At 35.6% G+C, this 27,945-nt stretch overlaps 1 protein-coding gene and 1 long non-coding RNA gene across 8 annotated transcripts in view; one reads left to right on the top strand and one right to left on the bottom strand.

The window, feature by feature from the left end:
- FXR1 (FMR1 autosomal homolog 1) overlaps positions 1-27,945 on the top strand; it is a 65,143-nt gene that overhangs the window by 30,823 nt on the left and 6,375 nt on the right. For 4 of the 7 annotated variants that reach the window (XM_032298565.1, XM_032298561.1, XM_032298564.1 and 1 more), the window contains exons 4-14: positions 1,920-1,991; positions 2,407-2,555; positions 2,782-2,875; positions 3,331-3,447; positions 5,638-5,808; positions 8,147-8,225; positions 12,502-12,611; positions 19,054-19,140; positions 20,454-20,661; positions 25,237-25,440; positions 27,307-27,507. In XM_032298565.1, coding sequence (XP_032154456.1) covers positions 1,920-1,991; positions 2,407-2,555; positions 2,782-2,875; positions 3,331-3,447; positions 5,638-5,808; positions 8,147-8,225; positions 12,502-12,611; positions 19,054-19,140; positions 20,454-20,661; positions 25,237-25,440; positions 27,307-27,507 — 1,492 coding nt within the window. The remainder of the gene's footprint in view (positions 1-1,919; positions 1,992-2,406; positions 2,556-2,781; positions 2,876-3,330; positions 3,448-5,637; positions 5,809-8,146; positions 8,226-12,501; positions 12,612-19,053; positions 19,141-20,453; positions 20,662-25,236; positions 25,441-27,306; positions 27,508-27,945) is intronic. The other 3 variants (XM_032298566.1, XM_032298563.1, XM_032298562.1) reach the window with 1 other exon arrangement.
- On the bottom strand, positions 404-12,793 carry LOC116565019. The gene is made up of 3 exons (XR_004275215.1): positions 12,612-12,793; positions 7,068-7,070; positions 404-415 (listed from the first exon to the last, which is right to left on the bottom strand). It is a non-coding gene; the product is annotated as an uncharacterized LOC116565019 (long non-coding RNA).

Genomic DNA, 27,945 nt, shown 5'->3' with positions numbered 1-27,945 from the left:
TGGTTTGAGAACATTCGTCTAGGATGTTACTATCTGAAGACTTCATAATCTGAGATTTCACTTTGTAAGATAATTTCACATTTATCAGTGGAATCAAGTGTGCCGCTATCTTTTTGGATCTGTTGTCTGATACCTCTAATAATTAGAAAGGCATTCCTCTGTAAATTTTCTTCTCTTTGCAATTACGAGTGAAAAATAAATTCATAATTCTCAACTGGTCAGCGGTAGCTACAAGCAGACTACAAGGATGGCGTCTTCAGTCTTTTTGAACTTTTTTGAAAGAGATGTGATACCTTGGGCTATACAGTAAGGAAACTGTATGATGACACAGCGTTAACAATTTATTTCACTGTTGTGTCCTTCTAGGTGATGCCGTCACTCCTCTGTTCCATTTTAGTCTTTATTTAAAATATAGCTGAGAATAACTGATGAATGTTGATGAAATAGTAAAATGTTTCAAGATATAGGAAAAATAAGATCACTAGATTCTACCTTACATTTATAAAAGGGCCCAGTGGATACATAAAATAATTGCAGAATAAGGGTGAGTTTTATTCTAGTCTTAAAAAGTAAACTTTCTTGTCTTTTGTGTATGTCTAAGGAAGAATAAAGTCATGAGATACCGATCCCTTTGAATAGTTAGATCTGTTGATAAAAGAAACGGAAAAGCTAAGTTGAGTTTAATGGATCCTGATTGGTATATTGGACTTGCTGCTCTAATCACGGTGTACAATAAAGTTTATTAGTAGGTTTTGGTTTATTCATTTCCAGTTTCAGTATTCCTACCGCTTCTGAGATTACTCTCAAATCGTCCTGATAGAAGCTTCAGGCTTCCTAAAACTTTTTTGTCTTTAGTTGTTTACGTTTGTCTCCCAGATGGCTGTTAACACCCACTGATAGGTTTCCCTGGCCATCTCTTTGAGGGCAGTCATTCATGGTTTTTATTGGTTCTTGTTTCTTCTCAGCCCCCCTTTTCTACCTTTCCATATATTGAAAATATGCATTAAGCTCTGTTGTATCATAAGAAATAACTAGAATCCCAAGTGAAAACTTCTGTGATCTATTATGTTAATAAAACTGATATTTACAAAGAATATAAGACTAATTTTTTTATGGATAGGAGTTTGTTGTTGTTGTTTTGAAATGGAGTTTCTCTCCAGTTGCCCAGGCTGGAGTGCAGTGGTGTGTCCCCTGAGTTCAAGTGATTGTCCTGCCGCCTCCTCCCGAGTAGCTGAGATTATAGATGCCTGCCACCATGTCCGGCTAATTTTTGTATTTTAATAGAGACAGGGTTTTACCATGTTGATCAGGCTGGTCTCGAGCTCCTGATCTCAGGTGATCCACCCACCTTGGCCTCCCAAAGTTCTGGGATTACAGGCGTGAGCCACAGCGCCTGGACTGAATAGGAGTTTTGTAAGGTACTAGTGTGCTCTGCTAGATGGACTGAATGTGTGTAGTTTTTTTGTTAAACAATTTTAGTACATTTACTTTAGGTTCTTTAGCAAGGGATCTAAGTGTCATATCCCTGATGGAATTTAAAAATTAGGTTAATCACTTTCTGAGAATAATACTTAATATTAACAATGTTGACAAACAGGAAGACCTGTGTTATACATTATTTAAAACTCTAAAACTCCTTTTTAAGAGCATTTCTTTAAAATGCTTATGTTTAGTAAACCTCGTGAATATGGAATTAATTTCCAAGAAGCTAAATTGCGGAAAAAAGTATAGTTTTATTTTTAAGTACTAAATTTAAGTGTAGCTATCACTTTTATTGTATTGCATTTAATATACCAATTTAAAATAGCATTTTTGATTCTTAAGGTTAATGGGATTGGACATTTATAATAAGTCATTATTGACAGCATTGAAATCTTTTGGGATAAATGGATATAGGCATTTTTTTTTTTTCTTCTCAGGTATATTCAAGAGCAAATGACCAAGAGCCATGTGGGTGGTGGTTGGCTAAAGTTCGGATGATGAAAGGAGAAGTAAGTAATCTTCACACTTGCTTTGCGACTAGTTTCTAAGGAGACGCCTCAGTGCTTGGTTTTTGTAAATGTTATTTCTACTGTCAGTTTCATTTCTAAAAGCCTGCCTGAGAAATAGTTGATCAAACATTTCGGAAGTTCATTAGCATTAATTTCTGTTGTGTTCTGTATTGGCAAACACCAAAGCCGCACTCCAGAGGTACACCTCAAGCATGTCAGGATCACCAAGGTTCATGCTTGTAAGAACCTATCATCTAGTTTAGGCAAATGAGATTGATGTAGCTAAGCTGTGCTTAGTGTTTGTGCCACATGGGGGAGGGTCCATTGGTTAAGCTGAGCAAGGTAATTAGAACTTCATTTAAACTTCATTATTTTTGTTCATATGGGATTTTTAAAGTATTTTGATGTCTTTTAGTTTTATGTCATTGAATATGCTGCTTGTGATGCTACTTACAATGAAATAGTCACATTTGAACGACTTCGACCTGTCAATCAAAATAAAACTGTCAAAAAAAATACCTTCTTTAAATGCACAGTGGATGTTCCTGAGGATTTGAGAGAGGCGTGAGTAATTTTATTTATTGTTGAATTGTTTTGTGAATTAAGAGGATTTTTCATTGCCACAAAACATTTTCCCAAATGCCCAATCAAAACCTTTTGATGGAAAATCTTCTTAATGAACAAAGGTTTTAATGGGGGATGTCAAAATGAAACACTGACTTCGTATTATAAGTCTCCTCTAAATTTAACCTGTTATTGAGGTCTTACACATGAATTAATTTTTCTCTAGGTGTGCTAATGAAAATGCGCATAAAGATTTTAAGAAAGCAGTAGGAGCATGCAGAATTTTTTACCATCCAGAAACAACACAGCTAATGATACTGGTAAGATAACACCATATTTTAAAGTAACTTGTTAATGCATACTGCACAGATTTTATTACTAGATATTTCAAAAGAGAAAAACTAAGGTCAACTTAGTGTGTAGTGAATTATTTATTAAAACAGTGTTGGAGAAAAATTTGTTTGCAGCTATAAAATGTTAATTACTTTTGATTTCTTCTGTAGTAAGGAGAAAAAATTCTTTAACATGACATTCTTAACATAAAATTCTTAATGTGTGAGAATCCGGATTTTTTCCCAACCAACCATATTCTGAATAGCAGATCTAAATAATACAGGAATTCAGAAAGGAAAGTGTGATTACTCAGAGTACTGAATGTTAGTTGAAAGAAGAAGTGGAGTAGATGAGAAGCAAGGAACGCTTTGTATAGAAGATGGTATTTGTACTATTTGGAAGAATGATTAAAGTTTTGAGTAATTAGCTTGTTTGTTTATAGTCTGCCAGCGAAGCAACTGTGAAGAGAGTAAATATCTTAAGTGACATGCATTTGCGAAGTATTCGTACAAAGTTGATGCTTATGTCCAGAAATGAAGAGGCCACTAAGCATTTAGAAGTAAGTGGGTTTACCTACGAAAGAATTCTGTGTGTCCTATTGAGTTTTTGTTTGTTTGTGTTTTAGAGACACATTCTGGCTCTGTCACCCAGAGTGCAGTGGCATGATCTTGGCTTACTACAACCTCTGCCTCCCTTGTTCAAGCAGTTCTCTTGCCTGCTTCCATGTAGCTGGGATTACAGGTGTGTAGCACCAAGCCCAACTAATTTTTGTATTTTGGGAGACGGGATGTTGTCATGTTGGCCAGGCTGCTCTCTAACTCCTGGCCTCACGTAATCACCTACCTTGGCCTCCCAAAGTGCTGTGGTTATAGGCATGAGCCACTGTGCCTAGCCCCCATTTAGTTTTATAAGTATATTTTTCAAGTTCCTTGCTTCAAACTAAGGCCGCCTAGGACCTCTGTTTCATGACTATTTAGAGTTGTCGTGCCTTTAGAAGAATTACTTTTCCATGTTGCCTTTTATCAAATGTAGCCTTTCCTTTGCTAAATGCCTGTTAACTTGTTGGTAGGACTTAGATGACCGGTAACAAATAGTGAAGAAACTAGAGATACTGAGTAGACTGTATTGCTAGTTCTTTACTGTGTATTTAACCTTTTTATTTTTTTTTAACTGCCCTGTTTATCAGTCCTGATATCTTTCATCATTAACTAGTTGATTGTAACGACTCTCGTGTGAGAGGAGAGGAGGACTAGGAGTGGGGCATCATGTGGCATGTAGTACTAAAATACTAAGCTTGTCATGACCCCTCTGACGTGTCCTGGGGTACTGTTTTGTCCTTTTCTCCCTGCTACACTGCTAGGGTGGTTGTTTTTCCACTCACCCACTCTCTCTAGATCTAGATGAATACACGTGCATGCATGCACTGTGTTGTCTTAGAGAAACTGGGATGTGTTTATTATCCTTAGGACAAATTTGGAAGTGTTCTCATTAAAAGTTCTGAACATGTGTGCCTATATCTGGAAAAATGTTTTAGACTAATAAAACAGTTTTTTTTCCCATTCATTTTATGACATTAGATGACTTTCATTTATTTTATTTTATTTATTTTTTTTTTGAGATGGAGTTTCACTCTTGTTACCCAGGCTGGAGTGCAATGGCGCGATCTCGGCTCACCGCAACCTCCGCCTCCTGGGTTCAGGCAATTCTCCTGCCTCAGCCTCCTGAGTAGCTGGGATTACAAGCACGCGCCACCATGCCCAGCTAATTTTTTGTATTTTTTTTTAGTAGAGACGGGGTTTCACCATGTTGACCAGGATGGTCTCGATCTCTTGACCTCGTGATCCACCCGCCTTGGCCTCCCAAAGTGCTGGGATTACAGGCTTGAGCCACCGCGCCCGGCCTACTTTCATTTATTTTTTAAGAGATTGAGTTTTGGCCTTTTTTTAACTTAATTTTTGTGGGTTTTTTCTTCTCAGGTTTTTCTTTACACTATGATAAAGCACATATAAAACTTAGCATCATAGCCATTTTTAGGTGTACACTTAGTATTAAGTATATTTTACATTATTGATAAATCTTCAGGACTTCTCATCTTGTAAAACTGAAAATCTATACCTTTTAGACAGCTGCTCATTTTCTCCTTTCCCCAGCCCCTGGCGACCATCATTCTACTTTCTGTTGCTATAAATTTGACTATTTTAGATACCTCATGTAAGTAAAAGCATTTTAGTTTTTTTTGTGACTGGCATATTTAACTTAGCATCAAGGTTCATTTATGTAGCCTCTGTCAGAATTTCATTTTTAAGGCAGAATGTATATTATATCACATTGTGTTTGTTCATTCATTGGCCTGTAGATCTGGGTTCTTTCACCTATTTATAATGCTATAAACATGGATGTGCAATAAAACGTTTTGTGGCCATGTGTGGTGGCTCATGCCTATAATCCCAGCACTTTAGGAGTCTGAGGTGGGAGGATTGCTTTAGTCCAGGAGTTCGAGACAAGCCTAGGTAACATAGTGAGACCTTGTCTCTACAAAAAATAATTAGCTGGTCTCAGTGGTGTGTGCCTATATTGGAGGCTGAAGTGGGAAGATTGCTTGAGCCCAGGAAATTGAGGCGACAGGGAGCCACCATCACACCACTGCACCCCCAGCCTTGGTGACATTGCGAGAGCATGTCTCAAAACACCAAACAAAAAAACAGTTTGTATTTTGATCTTTTATATTCTAATTTTCCTGTTTTATTAGTGCACAAAACAACTTGCAGCAGCTTTTCATGAGGAATTTGTTGTGAGAGAAGATTTAATGGGCCTGGCAATAGGAACACATGGTAGTAACATTCAGCAAGCTAGGAAGGTTCCTGGAGTTACCGCCATCGAGCTAGATGAAGATACCGGAACATTTAGGATCTATGGAGAGGTAAGTTCTCTGTCTCCTGCCTTGGCCTTTACTGTAATGTGTTAACCATCTATTGTTTGATTATATTTTTATCTGAAATTCCAGTTTCCCAGTGAAATACTTTTGAGGTAGAATTTATTTAGTTAGCATCAGTCAGCCTCGTAATCATGACTTGAGAAGGTAAATTGAAGCTGATTTTTTACTGGGGGAGTGAAAGATTTACTGACTAATTAAGTATGTAGTGTTTTTTAATTGAAATTTCTTTACTGCTTTTAGTTTATTTCAGTTTTATGCCCGTAACAAATAATTTATCCAATTAATAATTTTTGTTTTTGAGTGCTTACTGTGTGCCATACACTGGTAGGAGTAAATGGCATATATTAGAATAGCTTTTCTAGAACTTGAATTTCTGTAATACTTCATCACTAGTGAATCATGACATCTGCACGGGTAGGAAATCAGTAAGTTATTTTTAAATCGTAATTCAGCCAGGTATAGTGGCATATACCTGTAGTCCCATCTACTTGGGAATCTGAGGCAGGAGGATTGCTTGAGCCCATGAGTTTTAATTCAGCCAGGGCAACATAGAGTTTAAATATATATACATATATAATATATATATATAATATATATAATATATATATATATACTCACTTCTATTTTTATGTTTATAAATTGAGACCATCCTTCAAATTTGAGTAAGTGAATTTTGTTTTGTTTTGTTTTTTAAATAAGAGACAAGGTTTTGCCATATTGCACAGGCTGGTCTTGAACTCCTGAGCTCAGGTGATCTGCATGCCTCAGCTTCCCAGAGTGCTGGGACTGTAGGCATGAGCCACTATGCCTGGCCTGGATTTTTTTTTTTTTTTTTTTTTTTTTTGGAATGACAATTTTGTGTCTTGACTTCTTATACATAGCTCTATGAAAAGCTTCTTTCATATGGTAAAGCTGTGACTGGAGGCTTCATTTTTAATTTTGAAAACTTTAAAAGTATATAGCATAACATAGTAATTAAGAAGACAGCCAGGCATGGTAGCTCATGTATGTCACTCCAGCAGTTTTGGAGGCTGAGGCAGGAAGATCACTTGAGGCCAAGACTGAGTGGCTGCAGTGAGCTGTGGTTGTACCATTGTCCTCTAGCCTGAGGGACAGAGCCAAAGGTTCTGTCTGTCTTGTGAGGAGGAGGAAAAGAAGAAGAAAAAAAGATAGCCTTTGGAGGTATACTTCCTGGGTTGGAATCCCATCTACCACTTTAGTAGGCTTGAAGTGCGTTACTTTACTTCCTTGTCTAAATGTTCTCGTTATAAAATAATAACAGTAGTGCTTACCTTAATATAGTTCTTAAGGATGGAATATATTGTAAAAAATACTTATTGTATATGGTATGTCATGTAGTGAGCACACAATAATTTGAGCTATTTTAATATTTTTTAAAATTTTATTTGCTTTTTTTTTTTTTTTTTTTAAAAAAGGTGTACTCTGTTGCTCCAGCTGGAGTGCAGTGGTGTGATCATAGCTCACTGCAGCCTCAAACTTCTGGGCTCAAGCAGTCCTCGGGCCTCAGCCTCTTGAGCAGCCGGGACTACAGGCCTGTGCTTCTATGCTGGGCCAATTTAAACGTCTATCTATTTTGTAGAGAAGGGGGTTTCCTGTGTTGCCCAGGCTAGTCTCAAACTCTTGGCTTAAATGATCCTCCTACATTGGCCTCTCAGAGTGCTGGGATTACAGACATGAGCCCACCACATCTGGCCTCAGCCATGGTTATTAAAGAACAAATGTTAAAAATGAAAGTAACTTTATTGAGAGGTAGAAAGTTCATTTAGAGACTCACTCCCGACCCTCTAGTCATTTAAAATTATACTCATTAGAAATTACGAATTTTGATTATCTTATCAGACGGAAGGTACTTTTTAAAAATGCATCTCTGCAAAAATAGCTTTTTAAGTCATATATCTGATTTTGAGAATAAAATAATTCAGACAATTTAGACACTTTGTGTTCTTAACATTCAACATAAGAATTACAACCTGGGAGTATATTTAGGATTGGGTTGAAGTTTGGCTGTTCAGCAGCTGTGTAATGTAAACTCTGATACTAAATTTCTCAGCAGCTTAAAAAAGATTTTAGAAATGTTATTTTTGGTTTTAATAGTACTGACTGATTTAGGGTTTTTCAAAATAATTTTCTTAAGTACTTGGTGAATCACTTCACCTGAAATCTCTCCTCAATGGAATGAGCATAATCTTTTAGTAAAACATAATCATTCAAAATTTTCTCTTTTCTCATCTCTTTGTTGTGGATTGTGGGTTGCTTCAAAATTGAAAAAGGAATTCATTTTTACTTTTCCCCTCATCTACAGAGTGCTGATGCTGTAAAAAAAGCTAGAGGTTTCTTGGAATTTGTGGAGGATTTTATTCAGGTTCCTAGGAATCTTGTTGGTAGGTACTTTTACTAAATGTTAAATAAACATTGTTTAGTTACATACAGCAGCTATTGAAAACTAGTCTTGTAGTCTGATAACCTTATTCCACTTATGTGTACAGTTATTTAGATAGCAATACTTATATTTTTTGGTGATAACGTTTTGTGTGACTTGTAACTTGTTTTTGTCATGTGTTAAAAAGTAAAGATGTTTGTTTCTTCTGTATAGGGTGACCCACTAATAAGGCCCAGGGTTTTTATAACAGTTTGTCATTGCAGTTTTTTGTAAGCCTTCTCATCCCGTGGGATCTTTCCTATTATTCTCACTCCCTTATGGTCTTTTCATCATTAATTTATATTCATCAAAATTATGATAGTACTTTTTGAGAAGGTATTTATGATAATTGTTTAGTGCAGAAGAAAAGTAACAGTGAACTAACAAACAATAGGGTAACAAATTCTACACAGTAGGTCCTGAGTAACAAGTTGTTGCAAAGGCATAGAATAATAAGGTAAGAACTTACTGGCAGGAGGAGAGGGATGATGATGTGAGGGGAGGTTTCACTATTAGTTATTTGACACCATTACTGAAACTGTTGTACCCCTAGATTATAGTTAAGTGACGAAAATTTGAAGCTGGTTAAATGAGCACTGTAGCTTGGAGTGTGTTAACTTGTAGCTCTGTTACTCTGCCCTGCATCTGTGCTATCTATTAGGTGCTGTGTGAGGCAATCGGGAAGGCTTTGGTTATGTGTTAAATACGCAATGACTATACCAAAAATTGACCCTTGTAAATATTTAATATAAAAAGAAGCAGCAAGATAATATAGTGAGTTTATTAGAAGGGGGATGAGTTTTTGTTCCCTGTTATCTCTCAGTTTTTTTTGTTGATGCTAAGGAAATACTTTCAGCTTCTTGGGTTCCATTTATATAATGTGGCCTGTTCTGTCTTTAGGAAATGATTTAACTGCAGGCGTTCTATTTGTTAAATTGTGTAAAACAAACATTAATAGAAAAATTTTAAAAAACCTCTTTCATTCTAAAAAGATTGTTTGCTTGACCATTAATGAGTAGTGCATTCAGGAAAAGTAGTTTACAAGACGGCAATTTGTTTCTTGGAATTCAACTATTAGTATTTATGTAAAAAGCCTGCCTTTCTTTTTTTTTTCTGACAGTCTTGCTTTGTCACCCAGGCTGGAATCAGTGGCCTGATCTCGGCTCACCACAGCCTCTGCCTCCCGGGTTCAAGCAATTCTCCTGCCTCAACGTCCTAAGTAGCTGGGACTACAGGCATCCGCCACCATGCTTGGCTGATTTTTGTATTTTTAGTAGAGACGGGGTTTCACCATATTGGCCAGGCTGGTCTCAAAGTCCTGACTTTGTGATCCACCTGCCTCAGCCTCCCAAAATGTTGGGATTGTAGGCGTGAGCCACCATGCCTGGCTATAAAAAGTCTTTCAGTTCTGCTCAAACATTTGGATAGGTGTGGCGTTACTGCCAGTTGTGTAAGTTCTGCTTTATTAGTTCTTGGTATGCCTTTGTTCACTGTAGTCTGAAGTGCTAGAAAGATGACTTGAAATGTTAAAATTGAATATAAACTTGAAGAACTTTATATCATTATAAATATACATAGGTAGGGTCCACAGTGTTATCAAATATTTATCAGTATCAAATGGAATCACCTTTCACGAGAAAGCTGCTTTTCAAAATGATACCCTTTTTTAAAAAATTGTACTTAATTGACATCTGTCAGTACTAACATTATGGTAACTGCTCCATAGAGCACAATTGAACTTTACTAAGGTCTCCTCACTTGTTGCTGTTTTTTTTCTTTTTTTTTTTTTGAGATGGAGCTTTGCTCTTGTTGCCCAGGCTGGAGTGCAATGGTGTGATCTCAGCTTACTGCAACCTCCGCCTCCCGGGTTCAAGCGATTCCCCTGCCTCAGCCTCCCAAGTAGCTGGGACTACAAGCATGCGCCAGCACACTTGGGCTAATTTTGTATTTTTAATAGAGACCAGGTTTTTCTATGTTGATCAGGCTGGTCTTGAACTCCCAACCTTAGGTGATCCTCCTGCCTCGGCCTCCCAAAGTGCTGGGATTACAGGCGCGAGCCACCGTGCCCAGCCTGTTTCCTCACTTGTAAAAATGATTTGGCAGTGCATTTGTGAAAGGGAACCGGGTTTCTTTTCAATCCAAGTCTATCAATTATAAAAAGAGCCTTGGTCTTAGACAGTTGTGGTCTTAGAGAGTTGAGTAAAAATTTCTGGTGTTTCAAAAATAAGAAAATCGGGTATATTAGTAGTTCTCTGATTGTTGTCTTTATTCAGTGAAGTGGTGAGTACCTGTTGTCTCTTCCTGGATCTTGTCTCCATTGGCTCTGGTGATGTGGGTTGTGTGCTCTTCAGGAAGTATACATTAGCAGTAACTGTTACACATTGTTGGAATACTCAGAAGGAGTATAAGAATTTCTATTGGTTGTCATGTGTACAGATACAATATTTCCCTCCATAATGTTTTATGGATGAAGCAGTCTTTTGAAAAATAGTACATTGTTAGTCCAAATGAAAGAAAAAGAGAACTGAGGAATAAAACGGAATGAGGACACGTGGTGGGTAAGTTCCAGCGAGAATTTCCTTCCTCGTCCAGATTCCGAGAGTTCTAAGGTGACCATTCCCATCCCTCCCAAATGAAAGGAAAAAATATCTGAACATTGATTTGAAAATGATTCAAAACCTTTCACCTCCAGAAGCCTTCCTTAATCACTTCTCTCTGTCCCTTAAGCATTTGTATTCAGTGCTCAATTTATACTACAGGTCTGCTTCAATTTGTCAATATGATCTGGAGTTTAAACTATGGAAATGGTCATTTAAAATATTGACGGTCTCTGGTGGGACTAAATAAAACTTGCAGGTAGGTTCCTACCAAGGACCCGGAAGGGTGATGGATGAGCACTCACAACCGGTATAGTTCAAAAGAAGGAAGCGGCAAAGGTTCTGGGGGAGGAATATGGTATATCAACCTAATCTTTGTTCTTCGAAAGACGTTTGCTTATTTTTAGCAGGGTCAAGGATGGAGTTGCAGCTTGAGCTTCACTGTGTTAACAATGAAGGTTGCTTTTATGTGCTCCTGCTAGGTCTGCTCAGAGAAGATACATGTCATGTGAATTCCCTGCCCTACTTTTTTTTTTTTAACCTGTTCAATTGCTGCTGCTTTTAAATTTAGGATTATTAATGGGGAATGAGGCTTGAGAGTAGGAATACAAGAGAGAAAAACCCATTATAGTCATTTCATTGTATTGACCAGTCTACTGTTGTCCTTGTTCTTATTCATTCTTTAATGGAAACTGTTTGTTCAGGCATGCAGTAGGAAAATCTTCCATTTTAACTCTTTCAACCAAGATTTAAGTTTTTGCAAAAAGAGATTTACTTAAAAAATTATTTGAGGATGTGGACTTGATAACAACTATGCTATTGCTGTTCACTAAGGGATATATCTGTTCCATATGGTGAAGGTTACTTGAATAGTACTTGCTAACTTAATTAAGGTACACAACTCAGTGTTGCTTTGTAGTTTATGTGAGTATATGTAATCTTTACATAGATAATCCTTCAGGGAAAGGAGCCTTTTGACCCCTTTGTTTATGAATATACTCAATAACTGCTGTTTGACAGACTTTTAAGTGTAGAAAAGTTAATTTGAATTTTATGTCGTTTTACAATATTTTATACCTAGCAAGACAACATATCATGCATATGCATTATGTAATTTTTTATATAGCTGTGAAGTACTTTAAAAACTTTGGTTAAAATGCAATACATGTAAATATTCTAAAGTTATCTTTAAGTCATAGAAATCTTTTGGACAGATAGAAACTTGAAAATAAAAGTAAGATTGATAGATTTGTTACTTACGTGAATTACGAAAGTGATGTAATTAATGCCAAATTAAAATAGTTTTCTCTTTGCCTTTATGTACATATTCATGGTTTTGAATGGGTTGGATATTTTAAAAATGTGAAAGTGATAAAGGGATATTTTAAAAGTCTAGATTATGAAAATGTCTAGCACTGTTGTCATTCCCAGTTAGTAACCTTAGGCATGCTGATAGAGAAGTGAGTTTCAGATCGGGGTAAAATTCCTTGGTAGTCTATAGGGTGGGTTAATTGACAGTAAAAAGATGGAGCTTCACTGGATGGTTATAATTACTAGCAAGTTACAGTAGTTGGGCCAGTACTGAAAGAATAGCAGAATTGGTTTTTAGCTTACCATTATATTTGTTTTCTCTTACTAAAGGAAAAGTAATTGGAAAAAATGGCAAAGTTATTCAAGAAATAGTGGACAAATCCGGTGTGGTTCGGGTGAGAATTGAAGGGGACAATGAAAATAAACTACCCAGAGAAGACGTAAGTGTTTAAAATGTAATTTCTTTGCCTCTTTAAAATGTTCTTTTTTTGGCCAACTTAATAGTGGTAAAAATTTTATCTGCTAGGGGGTTTTTCCTTTTTGTTTTTAAAATTCTGTTTCTGTAATACTGCTTTATACACTTAGAAAACAAGTCACTTTCTACTGTGTGGGTGTCGTTCTTCGTTGTTTCGGTAGTACTTCAGTAACAAAAAGCAAGTTCATGATGAAAAGATGTCTATTTGATAATCTTAACAGTTATCTTTCATACGTAGAGTGTAAAGCTATAGAATTTGATGCTTTCAAAGGAATTTTTAATTTGAATAGGCTTTGGCATACGGGTGGTTTTTGGTTACATGGTTAAGGTTCTTCAGTGGCGATTTCTGAGATTTAGGTGCACCTGTCACTTGAGCAGTGGACACTGTACCCAATATGTAATCTTTTATCCCTCACTCCCCCAACCTTCCTCCCCACTGAGTCCCCAAAGTCCATTATAGCATTCTTTTGCCTTTGCATCCTCATAGCTTAGCTCCCCCTTACAAGTGAGAACATACGTTATTTGGTTTTCCATTCCTGATTTACTTTACTTAGAATAATGGACTCCATCCAAGTTTCTCGAAAAAAATGTTATTTTATTCCTTTTTATGGCTGAGTAATATTCCATGGTGTAGCTATATATACCACGTTTTCTTTTTAACCACTCATTGGTTTATGGGCACTTAGGTAGGTTCCATATCTTTGCTGTTGTGAACCATGCTGACAAAGGAATTGTAGATCATACTCTCCTTATTTCCTTAACTATTTTATAGAATCTGAAAGTATTGACCTTTTTTTTTTTTTTTTTCTGAGATGGAATCTTGCACTGTTGCTAGGTTGGAGTGCAGTGGCACAATCTTGGCGCAGTGCAGCCTCTGCCTCCCAGGTTCAAGCAATTCTCCTGCCTTAGCCTCTTGAATAGCTGGGACTACAGGCGGGCACTGCCATACCCAGCTAATTTTTGTATTATTTTTAGTAGAGACGGGGTTTCATCATGTTGGGCAGGTTGTTCTCAATCTCTTGACCTCTTGATCTACCTGCCTCACCCTCCCAAAGTGCTGGGATTACGGGCGTGAGCCACTGGGCCTGGCCGACCTTTTCTTAATTGAAATCCTCTTATGCTTTTACGTTGCTATTAATTCTGATTCTAGCTTTCTAAAATTTTTCATCTTTTTTCCCACATGTTGATGTTTTGTCCCTAATTTTGTTCTTTACTCCTTGTACATCATTTTAAGGATCTCACATTTATGGCTTCAGTGGTCCGCTCTATATGCTTAAGCTTTGTGTGCCTGAATATAAGACAAGGATTTTTTATAAAATTATCAGAAAATAGTCACAACTGCTTTAGCTTTGCACAGCAGGGCATTGTATAGGGAGTTTGTTAACCTGTTGGATACAGGATCTGTCTTTTAAAAAGAGAAAACTATATATTTAGCCCAACCAAGTATTGGTATTATAAAGATGTTAAAGATAGCCACTTCCTTTATTCCTTTTAATTAGAATGTGGAGGTGAGTATACTAAGAATAAATGAGGAACAATAAATGTTTAGGTATCATCACACAAATGAATACTTGTGGCTTGGAATGCTGTTTTCAGTAATTTTATTCTACACTGCTTTAAAAAGTACAAATCTCACAGAACTTACTCTTCATAAGCACTTCTGCCCCATTTTGCATTATTTTAAGATGGCTTAAGATAAAGATTAAGGCCGGGTGTGGTGGCTCACGCCTGTAATCCCAGCACTTTGGGAGGCTAAGGTGGGCGGATCACCTGGGGTCAGGAGTTTGAGACCAGCCTGTCCAACATGGAGAAACCCCATCTCTGCTAAAAATACAGAATTAGCTGGGTGTGGTGGCACATGCCTGTAATCCCAGCTACTCCAGAGGCCGAAGCAGGAGAATTGCTTGAACCCTGAAAGGCGGAGGTTGTGGTGAGCTGAGATTGCACCATTGCACTCCATCCTGGGAAACAAGAATGAAACTCCGTCTCAAAATATATAAGGATTAAAACTGATGGTCTCATGCCATTATTATTGGCACCTTTTTTTGTTATGCTTAGTAAAACTAATGGTAAGATGAGTGCAGAACAATTTGGCATACAACCACTGCCTAAACGTTTGTGTTAAAATCATGGTAGTGATTGGCCAGAACCATTAACTTGCTCAACTGTGAATTTCTAAGTGTGAGATTAATGTCTTCTCTTAGCTTGATTTATTCCCAGTTGCTTTTCAGTATTTATTTTGTTGTAACAAGCATATTCTTCTAGGTTTTCCTTCATAAGTAAGAATTTACTGTACTTTCTTGTTTGTAGTTTTGGCCATTGTTACTGTCATTTCTGTGCCAGGGCCAAGAGACGTAAATGCTTGCAGAGGCCAACCAGTTACACAATTAGGCAAATTGGACTGTGTAAGATAGGGATGGAGAGGACATTGCCTTTCTTCATAGGGAATGCGTGCCTTATTTTTTGCTACAGTGATATGTTTTGAGAAGCAGGAAACATATAATATACAAATTTTCAGTTTTCAAAACACTGCATGCTAAAATAAATCCGAAGGTTAGTATTGGCTTATTGGTGCCACCATTTCACAATTTAAGTTGGAGACTCAGTCTATAACTTCTTTACTCCGAAGGCTTTGGTGATCTGTCGCTAGCATGAAGTGATGTTTTCTACATGTGTACTATAGTAATTACTGTCTTTATAATTGGGTTTTTAATGATAGGCTTTCAGTCTCACTTACATTTTGTTTTCTGGTATATGTCTCCAAACCAGTTTATGAACTCCTTGAAATCAGGAAGTCAAATCTGAACTCCCATATTTTTCATTCTCCCCTATGACTATGAATTGAGTAGAACGGCAGTGGGGGGGGGTTGAATTTTTAATTATAAAAGTTTAAGTAAAGGTTAGAATAACAGATGAGTATAATATCAAAAATAGATGTGTATCTGTGCTTTTTCCATGTCTCTCCTTTCCTCGTCATGTCTCCCAGGCTTTAACCTGTTTAAGCCGCTATTGCATGCTTTTGTTTTGCTGTTAAAAACAACACTGACTGGGCACCATGGCTCATGCCCCAGCACTTTGGGAGGCCGAGGCAGGTAGATTACAAGATCAAAAGTTTAGGACCAGCCTGGCCAAGATGGTGAAACCCTGTCTCTACTAAAAATACAAAAATATTAGCCAGGCATGGTGGCAGGTGCCTGTAATCCCAGCTACTCAGGAGGCTGAGGTAGAGAATTGCTTGAACCCAGGAGGTGGAGGTTGCAGGGAGCTGAGATCACGCCACTGCACTCCAGCCTGGGCAACGAGAGCGAAACTGTCTCTAAATAAATAAATAAATAGATACATAAATACTATAAAAACCGTGCTGTAGTGAACATCCCCTGTGACTCTTTGCCAACTATAAATGGAGAGGAAATTCTCCATGTTGCCCAGTCTGGTCTTGAACCTGGGCTCCAGTGATCCATGTGATAGATCAGAGGTTTTATCGTATTTAAATTTTTAGAGCTTCATAATTATTTTCTCACACATTTCTATCACCAGTGTAGGAAATAGGTCTGTTTTACACATATTTTCAGTATTAGGTTTTATCAAACTTTAGTTAATGCCGTTACAGAAAGTATACCACATTATCTTTCTATATGCTTAAAAGATACTTATTTTTCTGTGAACTTTTTGTCCTTTATATATTTTTTGTCTTCAGTATTAGTGGGTTATAAGACTATTTTGCAGTTTTGTATGTGTAGCAAATATATTCCTTGTTAATTTTGACTTGATTTCTTTTTTCCTGAGCAGGTATTTAAACATTTTTATATTGTTGGATTTTTTTTTTTTTTAGGCTTTTGCTTTATGACGGATTTTCTGTCATGCTTGGCAGGGTCTTTCCTGCTCCTAGATCATTCAGAAATACATTATATTCCTGTTTTTGTTGTTGTTGGTTTTTAGTGCATAAACTTTTTGCCCCGGTTGATACGTATTTGGTGCAAGGTGTCAGGAATAGGAATTCAGATTTTTCTTCATGCTGATTATCTCAGTGTTAATCTGTTACATAAAAATAATCAGTTTTTAGCATTTTTTTTAAACAACCTTTTAAGTTTCACTTAAATAACTTAGAAAAAATGAACTCATATTCATTAGTAATCCTTTACCCTTTAGAGTTTACCATTCCTTTTTTATGGCATAAAGGTGATAACATTTCCCATTGAAGGTCAAGACACTGTATTTTTTATTCCATTCAGGTCATCTGTCTGGAATGACTTTATGTATTTGGCAAGATTTTATGTATTTTTAACATTTTCTTTACATAACATTATTCTTTCTTACTCCATTAACTTTCCACACCTGGACTTGTGTAATTCACATTCTCCATAAAATTCCTGTTTTTTGGTCATATCATTAATGATGTACAATGAATTTTTTATAAGAATGTTTAGTATATTTTTTTTCCTGAGATTGACAGAAACTTTATTCTTACACCTTAGCGTAAGATCCTGGCAGTTAACAAATAGATACTATTTGGAATTAGGTAACTAGATAAAATTGGCTGGCTCAGTTGCTAATTTTATGCCTTCAGCAAGTTATTTTATTAACTGTAAAGCTAGGATACTCTTTCTTAGTTAATTTTTTAATGAACATTAAATAAAATATATGGAATGCATAATACAGTCCTGAAAACAGGGTACGTGCTAAAGATTTTTTTAGGTCCTTGCCTCCCCACCCCTTTTTTAATTTACTTTGAATGCCCTTTTATCTGCTTGAGAACCCCTAAGGACACCGTTAGTTTCCCTCCTTTCATGCCTTCATAGTTGAAGTAACTTCTTCACAGTCACTGTGAACCTTCATAATAGCTGTGCTGTATCCTAGCACTTGCCCTGCTGCCTAAGTTTTAAATCAACCATATCTATTTAAAAATCATTGTAATTTTTAAAAAATTACTTTGAAAATAATTGAGTCACATATAGAACTAAAATTTCTTAACCCATGCTTAGTTTCATATTTAGAACCAAAAATCCCTAAGCCATTCTGTGTAAGTATCTGTTAGAAACTTCTGTAAAATGAAGCTCATTTTTCTCAGCCATTAAGAAGCTGGAAGTATGTTTTTTTAAAGAGGAAAAATTCAGTGTGCCATCTTATTTTTCTCTTCTGCCACTTTTTAAAAACCTTCTATTCAGACAGCAGAGTAAACCAAGTCTGGCCTAATACTTTGATTTAGTTTAATACTTCTACGTATCTTAATAATTCCTTTAATTTTACATTGTGTAAATATTTATGCTCTGGAGTTGATACTTCTTTTAGTGGTCAGGAAGTACCTCTTGTGGTACATTCAAGATTTTGTTACCTGAGCATGTACTGTAGGGATAACTAGGCTAATGAGCTTTATTATGTTTTAAAGCTATACGTACTAAGGTGATATATCTAGTCTGTAAGTTTATTGCCAGTTTGAAGGAACATTTTGTTTGTTTGATTTTGGAGACAGCCTTGCTCTGTTGTCCAGGCTGGAGGGCAGTGGCACAATCTTGGCTCACTGCAACCTCTGCCTCCCACACTAAAGCTCTCTTCCCGCCTCCGCCACCCAAGTAACTGGGACTACAGGCATGTGCTACCATGTCAGCTAAGTTTTGTATATTTTGTGGAGACGGAGTTTCTCCATGTTGCCCAGTCTGGTTTTGAACTCAAGTGATCCACCTGCCTCGGCCTCCCAAAATGCTAGGATTGTAGGTGTGAGTCACTGTGACCTGCCAGAAAATCACCTTAACTTTAAACGTTGACTTACATACTTGGAAAATTAAATTGATTATAAATCAGAAAACTTGGTATAAACTGATTTTTAAAAATGATTTTTAAAGTCTTTAATGCACAGTACACAATTTATAGTAGTAAATTGTGGTGCAAATATGACAAGTTACTGAAAATCTGAGTATTTCAACTTACATGGATTTTAGCATTTTTTTCCCCTTTAAATCTTGAAGTTTAGTACATGTAAATTGCTGTGTGTTTCAGAAAAGTTTTCCTAATTATATATTAGGGCCGGGTATGGTGGCTCATGCCTGTAATCTCTACACTTTGGGAATCCAATAATCACAGCCCTTTGGTAATGCAAGGCAGGAGGATCGCTTGAGGCCAGGAGTTGGGCAACAGACCAAGACCCTGTCTCTATAAAAACTTTAAAAAAATCTCTGGTTTTGATGATACGCATCTGTAGTCCCAGCAACTCTGAAGGCTGAGACCGGAGAATCACCTGAGCCCAGGAGTTTGATGCTGCAGTGAGCCCTGGTGGGCAACGGAGCAAGATGTCATCTCAAGAAAAAGACACACGCAGGCACACATGTGCCTGTCAGTTTCACATCACTTTCAGGCTAGAACTTTGTTAAAATATTAAATACTAAACCCTTTTTTTTTTTTTTTTTAAACAGGGTATGGTTCCATTTGTATTTGTTGGCACTAAAGAAAGCATTGGAAATGTGCAAGTTCTTTTAGAGTATCATATTGCTTATCTAAAGGTTTGTATATGGTTCATACTATATTCTGATATCATTGTTCGTGCATTTACTACATAAACGTTGTACACTTACTACAAATTTAAAATGTCCTCACATTAAACATTTTATATTTGAAGTAAATTTCAAATCTTTAAATATTTTTGTTAATTCAGCTTCAGATTTGCCATTTTTCTACATGAGAATTTAAAAAGTCCTTTGTCATCATAAAATAACTGCCTTTGTGGGCATAGTTTCTCTTCTCTCTGAGCTTTTATATTTCTTTCCTTATTGTTTAAGAAATGGTTACTTTGTTTTCATGTAATTTGACTCTCCATCACTTATGTATCTGCATGTTCATACTGAAGCTGTTTTGTTTTTACTTTCGTACTTTAGGTACAAATAGGGTACAGAACCAGGAGTGTCGTGGGGCTTCCTTGGTAACTTTGGCATTATGCAAATCATCTCCACTATGTCCACAGATACTGTTCAAACCATTGTTACCAAAATAGTCTAGAGTTGATACACAAAGAGCAAGGGTTTTAGAAAAACATGACCTATAGATTATTAAACATTTTATTTTCTCCTCTTTGCCTTTTATTCCTGCCTGCTGTGTTTCCCTTTTTGATGTATATCCTCACCTGCTCTCACTCTCTACTATGTTTTCTCTCGTATCATTGCTGCTAATATTTTGAAACCTCTCTGATAATGTCATTCCTTTTCTTTTGAAATTCATCTATATATGAAAAATTGCAATTAAAACTGGCATTTTAAAGCCAGCGCTGCATCTTTCAGTACTCATTTTAACCAAGAGCTTTCTCTACACATTGAACCTTTGCATCCTGTAATTACCAGAATTTCTGAATGACCAAGTCTAGCATTCTTCTACTGTGTCACAACTGAGGTGTCACTCCTTTGATAGGAAAGTAGCTTGTTAATAGCTACTGTTATTACCTGTATCTCATTGGTACAGGTTGTTACCTGTATCTCATTGAGCAGTCCTAACTCTTTAAGGGCAAAATGTGGTAATAATGTATAATTATTAGCTATTTAATAAATAACTTATTCTAAAGCTGTTAATCACCCCCTTGCTTGTGGAGAGCCTATGTCGTCTTTTACATTTCATGCCTGTAGCAGCATGTTTGGCACCCTCTAGGCTGCACAGTAAATGTTGAACTGAAACAGCAAATGATCTCATAAGTTCTGTTGACAGGAACACAATGCTTTTTACCGTGTAATTGCTGAAGGTTGTAGCTTTGGTAGGGGGAGTACAGCTCTAGCTCTAGGCTTTAAGAAGACAAAAGGTCACATACAACTCTTTTTTGTTTTGATTGTAGGAAGTAGAACAGCTAAGAATGGAACGCCTACAGATTGATGAACAGCTACGACAGATTGGTATGGGTTTCAGACCTTCTTCCACCAGAGGGCCTGAAAAAGAGAAAGGATATGCCACTGATGAAAGTACCGTCTCTTCTGTACAAGGTTCTAGGTCTTATAGTGGAAGAGGCAGAGGTCGTCGGGGCCCTAATTACACCTCCGGTTATGGTAAAAAAACCTTTTTTTGTTTTTTTTGGTAATAGTAGTAGTAGTGATAGCACTGTAGTTATAGTTCAGGTGCTCTAACACATTTTCTTATAATTCATTACTCTATCTTGGCTTTGAGGGTAGAAGGTAGTTCTGAAGGTTTAGTACATTTCTTAATAAAGTGATGGTATACATTAAAATGACAGTAAAATTGAAAATTTCCAAGCAGTTACGTAATGAAGCAAAGTATGTTTTTAAGTTGGTAGTTCAAAATTATGTTTACTATAAATATTTAGAAAGAATACATATGTAACTTGTTTTGCAGATATTTTGCTAGTACAGTTTTATACCTTTCCCAGTAAATACCTAGTAATGGTGGTGATAGTTTTAGGAATCATCTTTGTCTACCCTCTTAAAGTAAAAAATGAAAAGTATGTGAATCACTGCCAAGATTGCGTATAGCAAGTCTTTGCTAGCTTTTAAAAAGTACTTTATTGACTCATGTGGCATGTTTGAATATATTAACATCTCATAAACATTTCACTAAAATGAAGGCTCTAAAAGCCAGAATCTAATTTAATACTTTATAAATGAACATTTTCTAAAATATATTTCACTGTGAGGATTGGGTCTAACCCAGGTAGGAAGAGGACAGTGGAGTGGTGATAATCTACAATTCTCTAATCCTCAATTCTCCCTTATTCTTCTTCAGCTTTGAAGTTGTTCCGTTTTTCTCCATTTGGACTTGGATCTTAGCAGTGCCTGATTTGTTTTTTGCCTTCGCCTGTTTTCTTTTCTCTTTTCCGTTCCTTCTCTTCACTCCTGTACTTAACCTCTTTTGAGGAAATACTTTATAAATACTTTTTAAAAATGTAAGGCATTTGAGGAAAATAGAGATAAATGCAAATTTCATGATTAATTGAAGGATAATCTAATGCTGTAAAAGTTCCAGTGAGCTTGAACTATCTTCCATTTGTTGTAGAGTTGTAAGTTTGTGTCCCTCCCCGTTAATATCATATCTTTATATTCTGATTTTCTTACATACATATTTTTATTTAACGCTGTATTGAAACCTAAAAAGCAAAATTCTCATAACGTTCAGCATATAAGGGTCTGAAAATTGCAAACTATTACTATATTCCTGAAAATACATTTAATGCAAAAGACAGTTAACCAGTAATCACATAGAAATTATATTCTCATTGATTTTTGAAGCATACCTATTATTAACATAATTAAATTGGGCTTATTGGATGATGAGTATGATGAATTCATTGAAGAATTTTATTAGCCTCTGGGAATTCTGCTTATTGATGAGAGCTTTACTCTGGCAAAATGCTTTTGTTGAGATTAGATAATGAATTTATATGAGAGGTAGAAAAACAACATCTGGGTTCAAGGAAGCTGTGCAAATTGTTCAGTAGATGGCAGTCTTAGCTCTGAATCTTTGCAGAATTAATACCATTTTATTTCTTGAAATAGTTATTTAACCTGAGTGGGCTTGAAAAAACAAGAAAACATTTGAATGTGGTTGTAGATGTTCATGTATACTTTATATCAGAGGGACTTTCAGGTGATTTTATATATATATATATATATGAGATGTATATATATAGATAGATATATAGATAGGTATATACCGAGTACTATAATTCATCAGTTTAATAGAAACTGTAAGAAACATTTCCCAGTGTAACATCTCTGAAGTTGTTATGTGTGTTAAATTGGACATCTTACAACTTTAATTAGCAGTATTTTCTCTTTTTTAATGGCACGTAAAATAATACCTTATAATTGATGTCATCTTGGATTTGATAAAACGTGATTATTTTTAGCTATTAAGCTTAGCACAAAAAACCATTGAAATTGATGTATACCATCTCATACCATCTCATGATAAGGTGAATTTAGAAGTTTAAGGTGAAAATATGATTTTAAAATTGGTGAAAAACACGATGTCATGGAGACATTTAAAATTAAATTAGTGTCGTTAAACTTGTTTAAAAAGACTTTGTATCACCAACTTGTATTTTACAAAATTGAGGGGTTAGATGAATGGTTTCGCTGTTTTCCTTATTCACTTTAATTGCAGTAATAAATTACCACAAACTTGTAGGCTTGAACCACAGAAATTTATTGCCTTACAGTTCTGTTGGTCAGAAGGCTGAGATGGGTTTCACTAGGCTAAAGTCTTGTCAGCTGGGGTACCTTTATTTCTGGAAGGTCTAGGCAGAGATTCCCTTTTCTGAAGTTGAGAAAGTTTCTCTACTTTGAAAGACCCAATGAGATTAGTTTGAACCCACCTGGATAATCCAGGATAATCTCTCTCTCTCATGGTCTTTAACCTTAGTCACATTTGCAGAGTCCTTTTTGCTATCCCAGAAACATTTAATATGAGTTATTAAGAGTTTTTAATAATCTTGAGCACTAGTCAGTTCATTAAAATTTTGGGGGGTTTGGCCTCAATATCTGTGTTAACTGTCGAAATCTATTATTTAGACATTTCTTCTGAGTATCTTGAATTCTATATGTAGGTTAAATTTAAGGAACACTTTCCTTGCTGTGACACTGGGTTAGATAAATATTACACTAGATTTCTAAGGATATTTGAATAGGAACTTTTGAGAGAATCTTCAAAATTAGGTATTCTTGATTTGCCCTGAATTTTGGTAATGTTTTCAGGTAGGGTATGTTTGTAAATAAATTCAGAAGTTCTTAAACATTCCAAAGGTTTTTTTCACTATTCAAGGAAAGATAAATTGCCTTCATTGCAACTTCTGTATTAATAAAGTGCTTTTTGTCATTTGGAGAAATAAATGTTAGGGAAGATTAATTCCGTTTCCTGAGGTTCTGTTTCCCAACAAAGAATTGAAAGTGAATAATAGAAACTTGATGTATTCAAGTTTACATTTTATTCCCTGCACCCTTAATACTTACAACTTTTTATGTCTGAAGAGCTCTTGCTTGCATTTTTTCTCAAATGATTGTGGAGCTTAAATATAGGGAACTTCAAGGTGTTTCATGAAATCACTCTTGTCTGAGAGTTTAGCAAATGAACTTCAAAATAATGCAGCAGATTTTTTGCTTGGAAAATTGTTACATACTTTGCTAGGCATTTGAGGACTTATAAGATGGAGTACTACCCTGTATCATAGACGAATTCTGAAGTAATTCCAAAGGGGAAGAAAATAACACAGCACAGCCTATGATAGATAAGGGGTGATTTTAGGATAATAAAAATGGGGTGAGATCTGTTTTTAGTTATGGTGGTCTGAAGTTAGAAATTGAACTAGGCTATGAAGGAGACGTATTTGGTCATATATAAGGGAAAGAGGAAGCGGCATCCCAGAACCAGTAAGTGGAAATGAGTATGATAGTGATTGAGTCATATGCATTTGACACTTTAATTACAGCAATGATTAAATAATGATACTGTAGGTTTCTGATGAAATCTTTCTAGTGTTTAAATAAATTTTTGAAAGGTCACCATTACAATAGTTGTGGTGTTAGAAATGGTGCCACTATGCCCAGCTAATTTGTATTTTTAGTAGAGACAGGGTTTCACCATGTTGGCCAGTCTGGTCTCGAACGCCTGACCTCGTGATCTGCCTGCCTTGGCCTTACAAAGTGCTGGGATTACCGGCGTGAGCCATTAAATGCAAAAAGTAAAAGTAATTACTTTTAATGGCCAAAACCACAATTTAAGGCACTTGCCAGTAAAATATGCTATTATTTTAATCTACTGGGAAAGACACTTCCAACTTATAATACAGATACCCTCAATTATAAGAAATGTGTCTTATAATTGTTTCATACTTTTATTTCATACTTTAAAATGTTTCATACTTTTATTTCATACATTTTAGAGATGTTAATATATGAAAAAAAGTCTACCCTAGAATCAGTGAAATAATGGTGAAATACACTATACAGTTAAACTATTCATTTTTCTAAATATTACTCTCAAATATTGGATAGAAGTTATTTTTATTGTACTAATAATTTAGGTTACTAAAACTCAAATGAGCAGAATCATTTGACTAAAGTACATTTTAATATTGATATATGATGTTCTTGTATGTTTTCTTTCTTTCCTTTTTCTCCTTTTTTTTTTTTTTTTTTAACGTTTTTGGTGCCAAAACCCATGAATTAATGTTCTGTATATTTTATGTAATTTTTCTGTTGACTCTATTTCTGCACATCAGTTTTTTTTTTTTTTTTTTTAAACTTCCATGACTTTATATTTTCTGGATATTATCCCCTTTTGCTGATGGGATGGTGACACCTTTGAATATATTATATAACAATACATCTTAGACTGCAGTGAGGGATTCTTCTGGTTTTGAAGAAGTGAGCAGCCTTCTACACATCAGTTTTTAATCCATATTAATTAATAGATACTATTAGTATATTAATAGTATAATATTTGATGATTCCTTAGTACGTTTTTGATTGATTTCAACTTTCATGGAGCTTTCTTTGAAGCAGCCAAACATTATTGTTTATTTAAACAATAATTTGTAGGAAATAATTTTGAACATTTTAAAGCCTCTTTTTATAGAAATCTAATTGGCTTATGTTCTTCTCTTTTCCAAGGTACAAATTCTGAGCTGTCTAACCCCTCTGAAACAGAATCTGAGCGTAAAGACGAGTTGAGTGACTGGTCATTGGCAGGAGAAGATGATCGAGACAGTCGACATCAGCGTGACAGCAGGAGACGCCCAGGAGGAAGAGGCAGAAGTGTTTCAGGGGGTCGAGGTCGTGGTGGACCACGTGGTGGCAAATCCTCCATCAGTTCTGGTAGTCTTTTATATACTCTGTCAGCATCCATTCTGTGTAAACAGTATAACTTTACGAAAGTTGATTCATCTCCCAGGGCCATGCATTTTTTGAAATTTCTCTTTCTACTCACTGTCTTACAGAAAGTAGTGGACCACATAGCAGTATCAGGAAAAGCCCTTGTAGAGTGTTTCGGTGAAGGTTTACTTAGAATATTCTGGTCAGAACTTTAGTTGGCTGCTTTTCTTTATGAGAGTCAGATGTTTATCTCTTCAGGTTTTAGAGGCTTATTGATTAGAAATCTTTTGTTTTCCCTAGAATTTTTGGGTTATGTATTTTTGTTTGCAAGACAGACCCAGAGATTTCTAACGTACAGAGAAATCTCAATACTTTTCAATACTTAATACTGAAAACTAAGTGAAGAGTGTCCTTAGATACACTATATAGTACTTTGGAAACCGGGAAACATTGTGGAATTAAGTTTTTTAATCATTTGAGGAATTCAGCTGTAACGAGGAGTGTTTGGATGACTAAAGATTTGAGTGTATAAGCAACATTTTACTTGATTACTTCTGTCTTTTAAAATTCTTTATGGTTTACGTTAAGTTTTAGGAATTTCCAGAATATTCTTGGTTAGCATAATGGGCTAGGGGGAGAATTGCCAGGGATACATAGACGATATTAAGGATATAACTTCAGCACATCATTATGGTATACCACTTTTAAGAACCTCACACTTAATGTTATACTCGTGAAAACTTATGTAGTATTTTTAATAGTACAGAAAGTATTTGTATATGAAATACAGATGCCAACTGTTTACAAATTACAAAAACTGGAACAAACCAGATTTTCTTTCTTTCCACAGTACTATTCTTTGACCCCTAAGCTTAGTTCACAGGCTTTCAGGGAAATAGTTTTTATATTTTAGCACACTGTGCACTGTTACCAAGGTGTTTAAAATTATGGTATACTGAATTGCAAAATAAATGTACTTGACCTAGTGTTTATAATTAATGGATAAACTTAGTGTCTTTTGCAAAGATGCTTAGCTTGCTAGCTGTTACCAAAGGAATCTTAGGAAAAATCGGAATTAGGTGAATTTCTCCTATAAATTTGATTGTTGGAGACAATAAATGCACATAGGTAAGATGGGTATATATATATATATTTTTTTTTTTTATTATTTTTTTTTTAACAAATTACACCTTACAGTTTTTCCTTTTCCACCTTCGCCTCTCCTTCACACATTATTTCTAAAGATAGAGTGCTAGTCAACATTCATTTCAACATTTTCCTTTCATAACCAGTTACAAGTTCAACCTTATTTAATTGGCTGCTTTATTTAAACTTGTTTTGATTGCTTCAGTTCATAGTTACAGATTTCTGTTATGTCATGGAGTGCATGTATTATTTGGCAATAGTCCATCAGCATCAGCACAACAAAGCTGCAGTCATTTTGAACTCAGTTAAGGGGACGAAAGCTCTTTCTTGTAATGATTTTTAACAACTGAATATTTATTTCTTTTCACTTCTGTTTTTCTAGCTTCTGGGCAGGATTACCTTGAAATGTGAATGTCAAAATTAGTATTTAATACACTATTTTCTAATGAATATTAAAAAAAGCATAAGAAATGTTAGCAAGCCAAGATGTCTGCTCACTCTCTGCTTTAATTTTTTCATCACCATTTAAAGTTTCATCATATTTAATTATCTTTGCTATTTTCCAGGTAAAATAATGATATTGGAAAGATTTTATTTGAAGACAGTGCATTTTTATTGGGGGAGATTGAAGTTTATCATTAATTGATGTATTTCAGTATAGATCAAACATTCATAATTGCAGCCCTCTTAAACGAATATTTCTTGCCTCTGACATGAATATAGTGCTCAAAGATCCAGACAGCAATCCATACAGCTTACTTGATAATACAGAATCAGATCAGACTGCAGACACTGATGCCAGCGAGTCTCATCACAGTACTAACCGTCGTAGGCGGTCTCGTAGACGAAGGACTGATGAAGATGCTGTTCTGATGGATGGAATGACTGAATCTGATACAGCCTCAGTTAATGAAAATGGGCTAGGTATGTAAGCACTTAGGGAAAAGATACATATATATACACACACCCACACACAGGTATATAACTGTATACTATTGTTAGTGATGAAGCTTTTTTCAAAGAAAGTATGCAATTCACAAATTGACTTTTTCTTAGTGTTTACTTTGAACAAGGTAGATAGCTTTTTTGTCTGTCTTAAATGTTTAGTTCTCAGATTTGTTAGAGCCAAATTATTTGAAACTTGGAGGCTTAAAGTGCCCTTTGATGCCATTAAATCAATACAAATACTCAAACTGCAGGGTACTTAGTGCTTTTATTGTCCCCAAACTAAAATCAGGCTTTCATCATGCCTCTTTTAAAATAATTATAAATGACACTGGTAAAGGTGTGTATATATATATATATATATATATATATAAAGAATTGACACTGGTAAAAGTGTATATATATATATATATATAT

Source organism: Sapajus apella, unplaced genomic scaffold (genome assembly GCF_009761245.1).
Source record: "Sapajus apella isolate SASKATOON/1434 unplaced genomic scaffold, GSC_monkey_1.0 scaffold38, whole genome shotgun sequence".
Lineage (NCBI taxonomy): Eukaryota > Metazoa > Chordata > Mammalia > Primates > Cebidae > Sapajus > Sapajus apella.
This window is presented reverse-complemented; position numbering and strand designations above follow the sequence as displayed.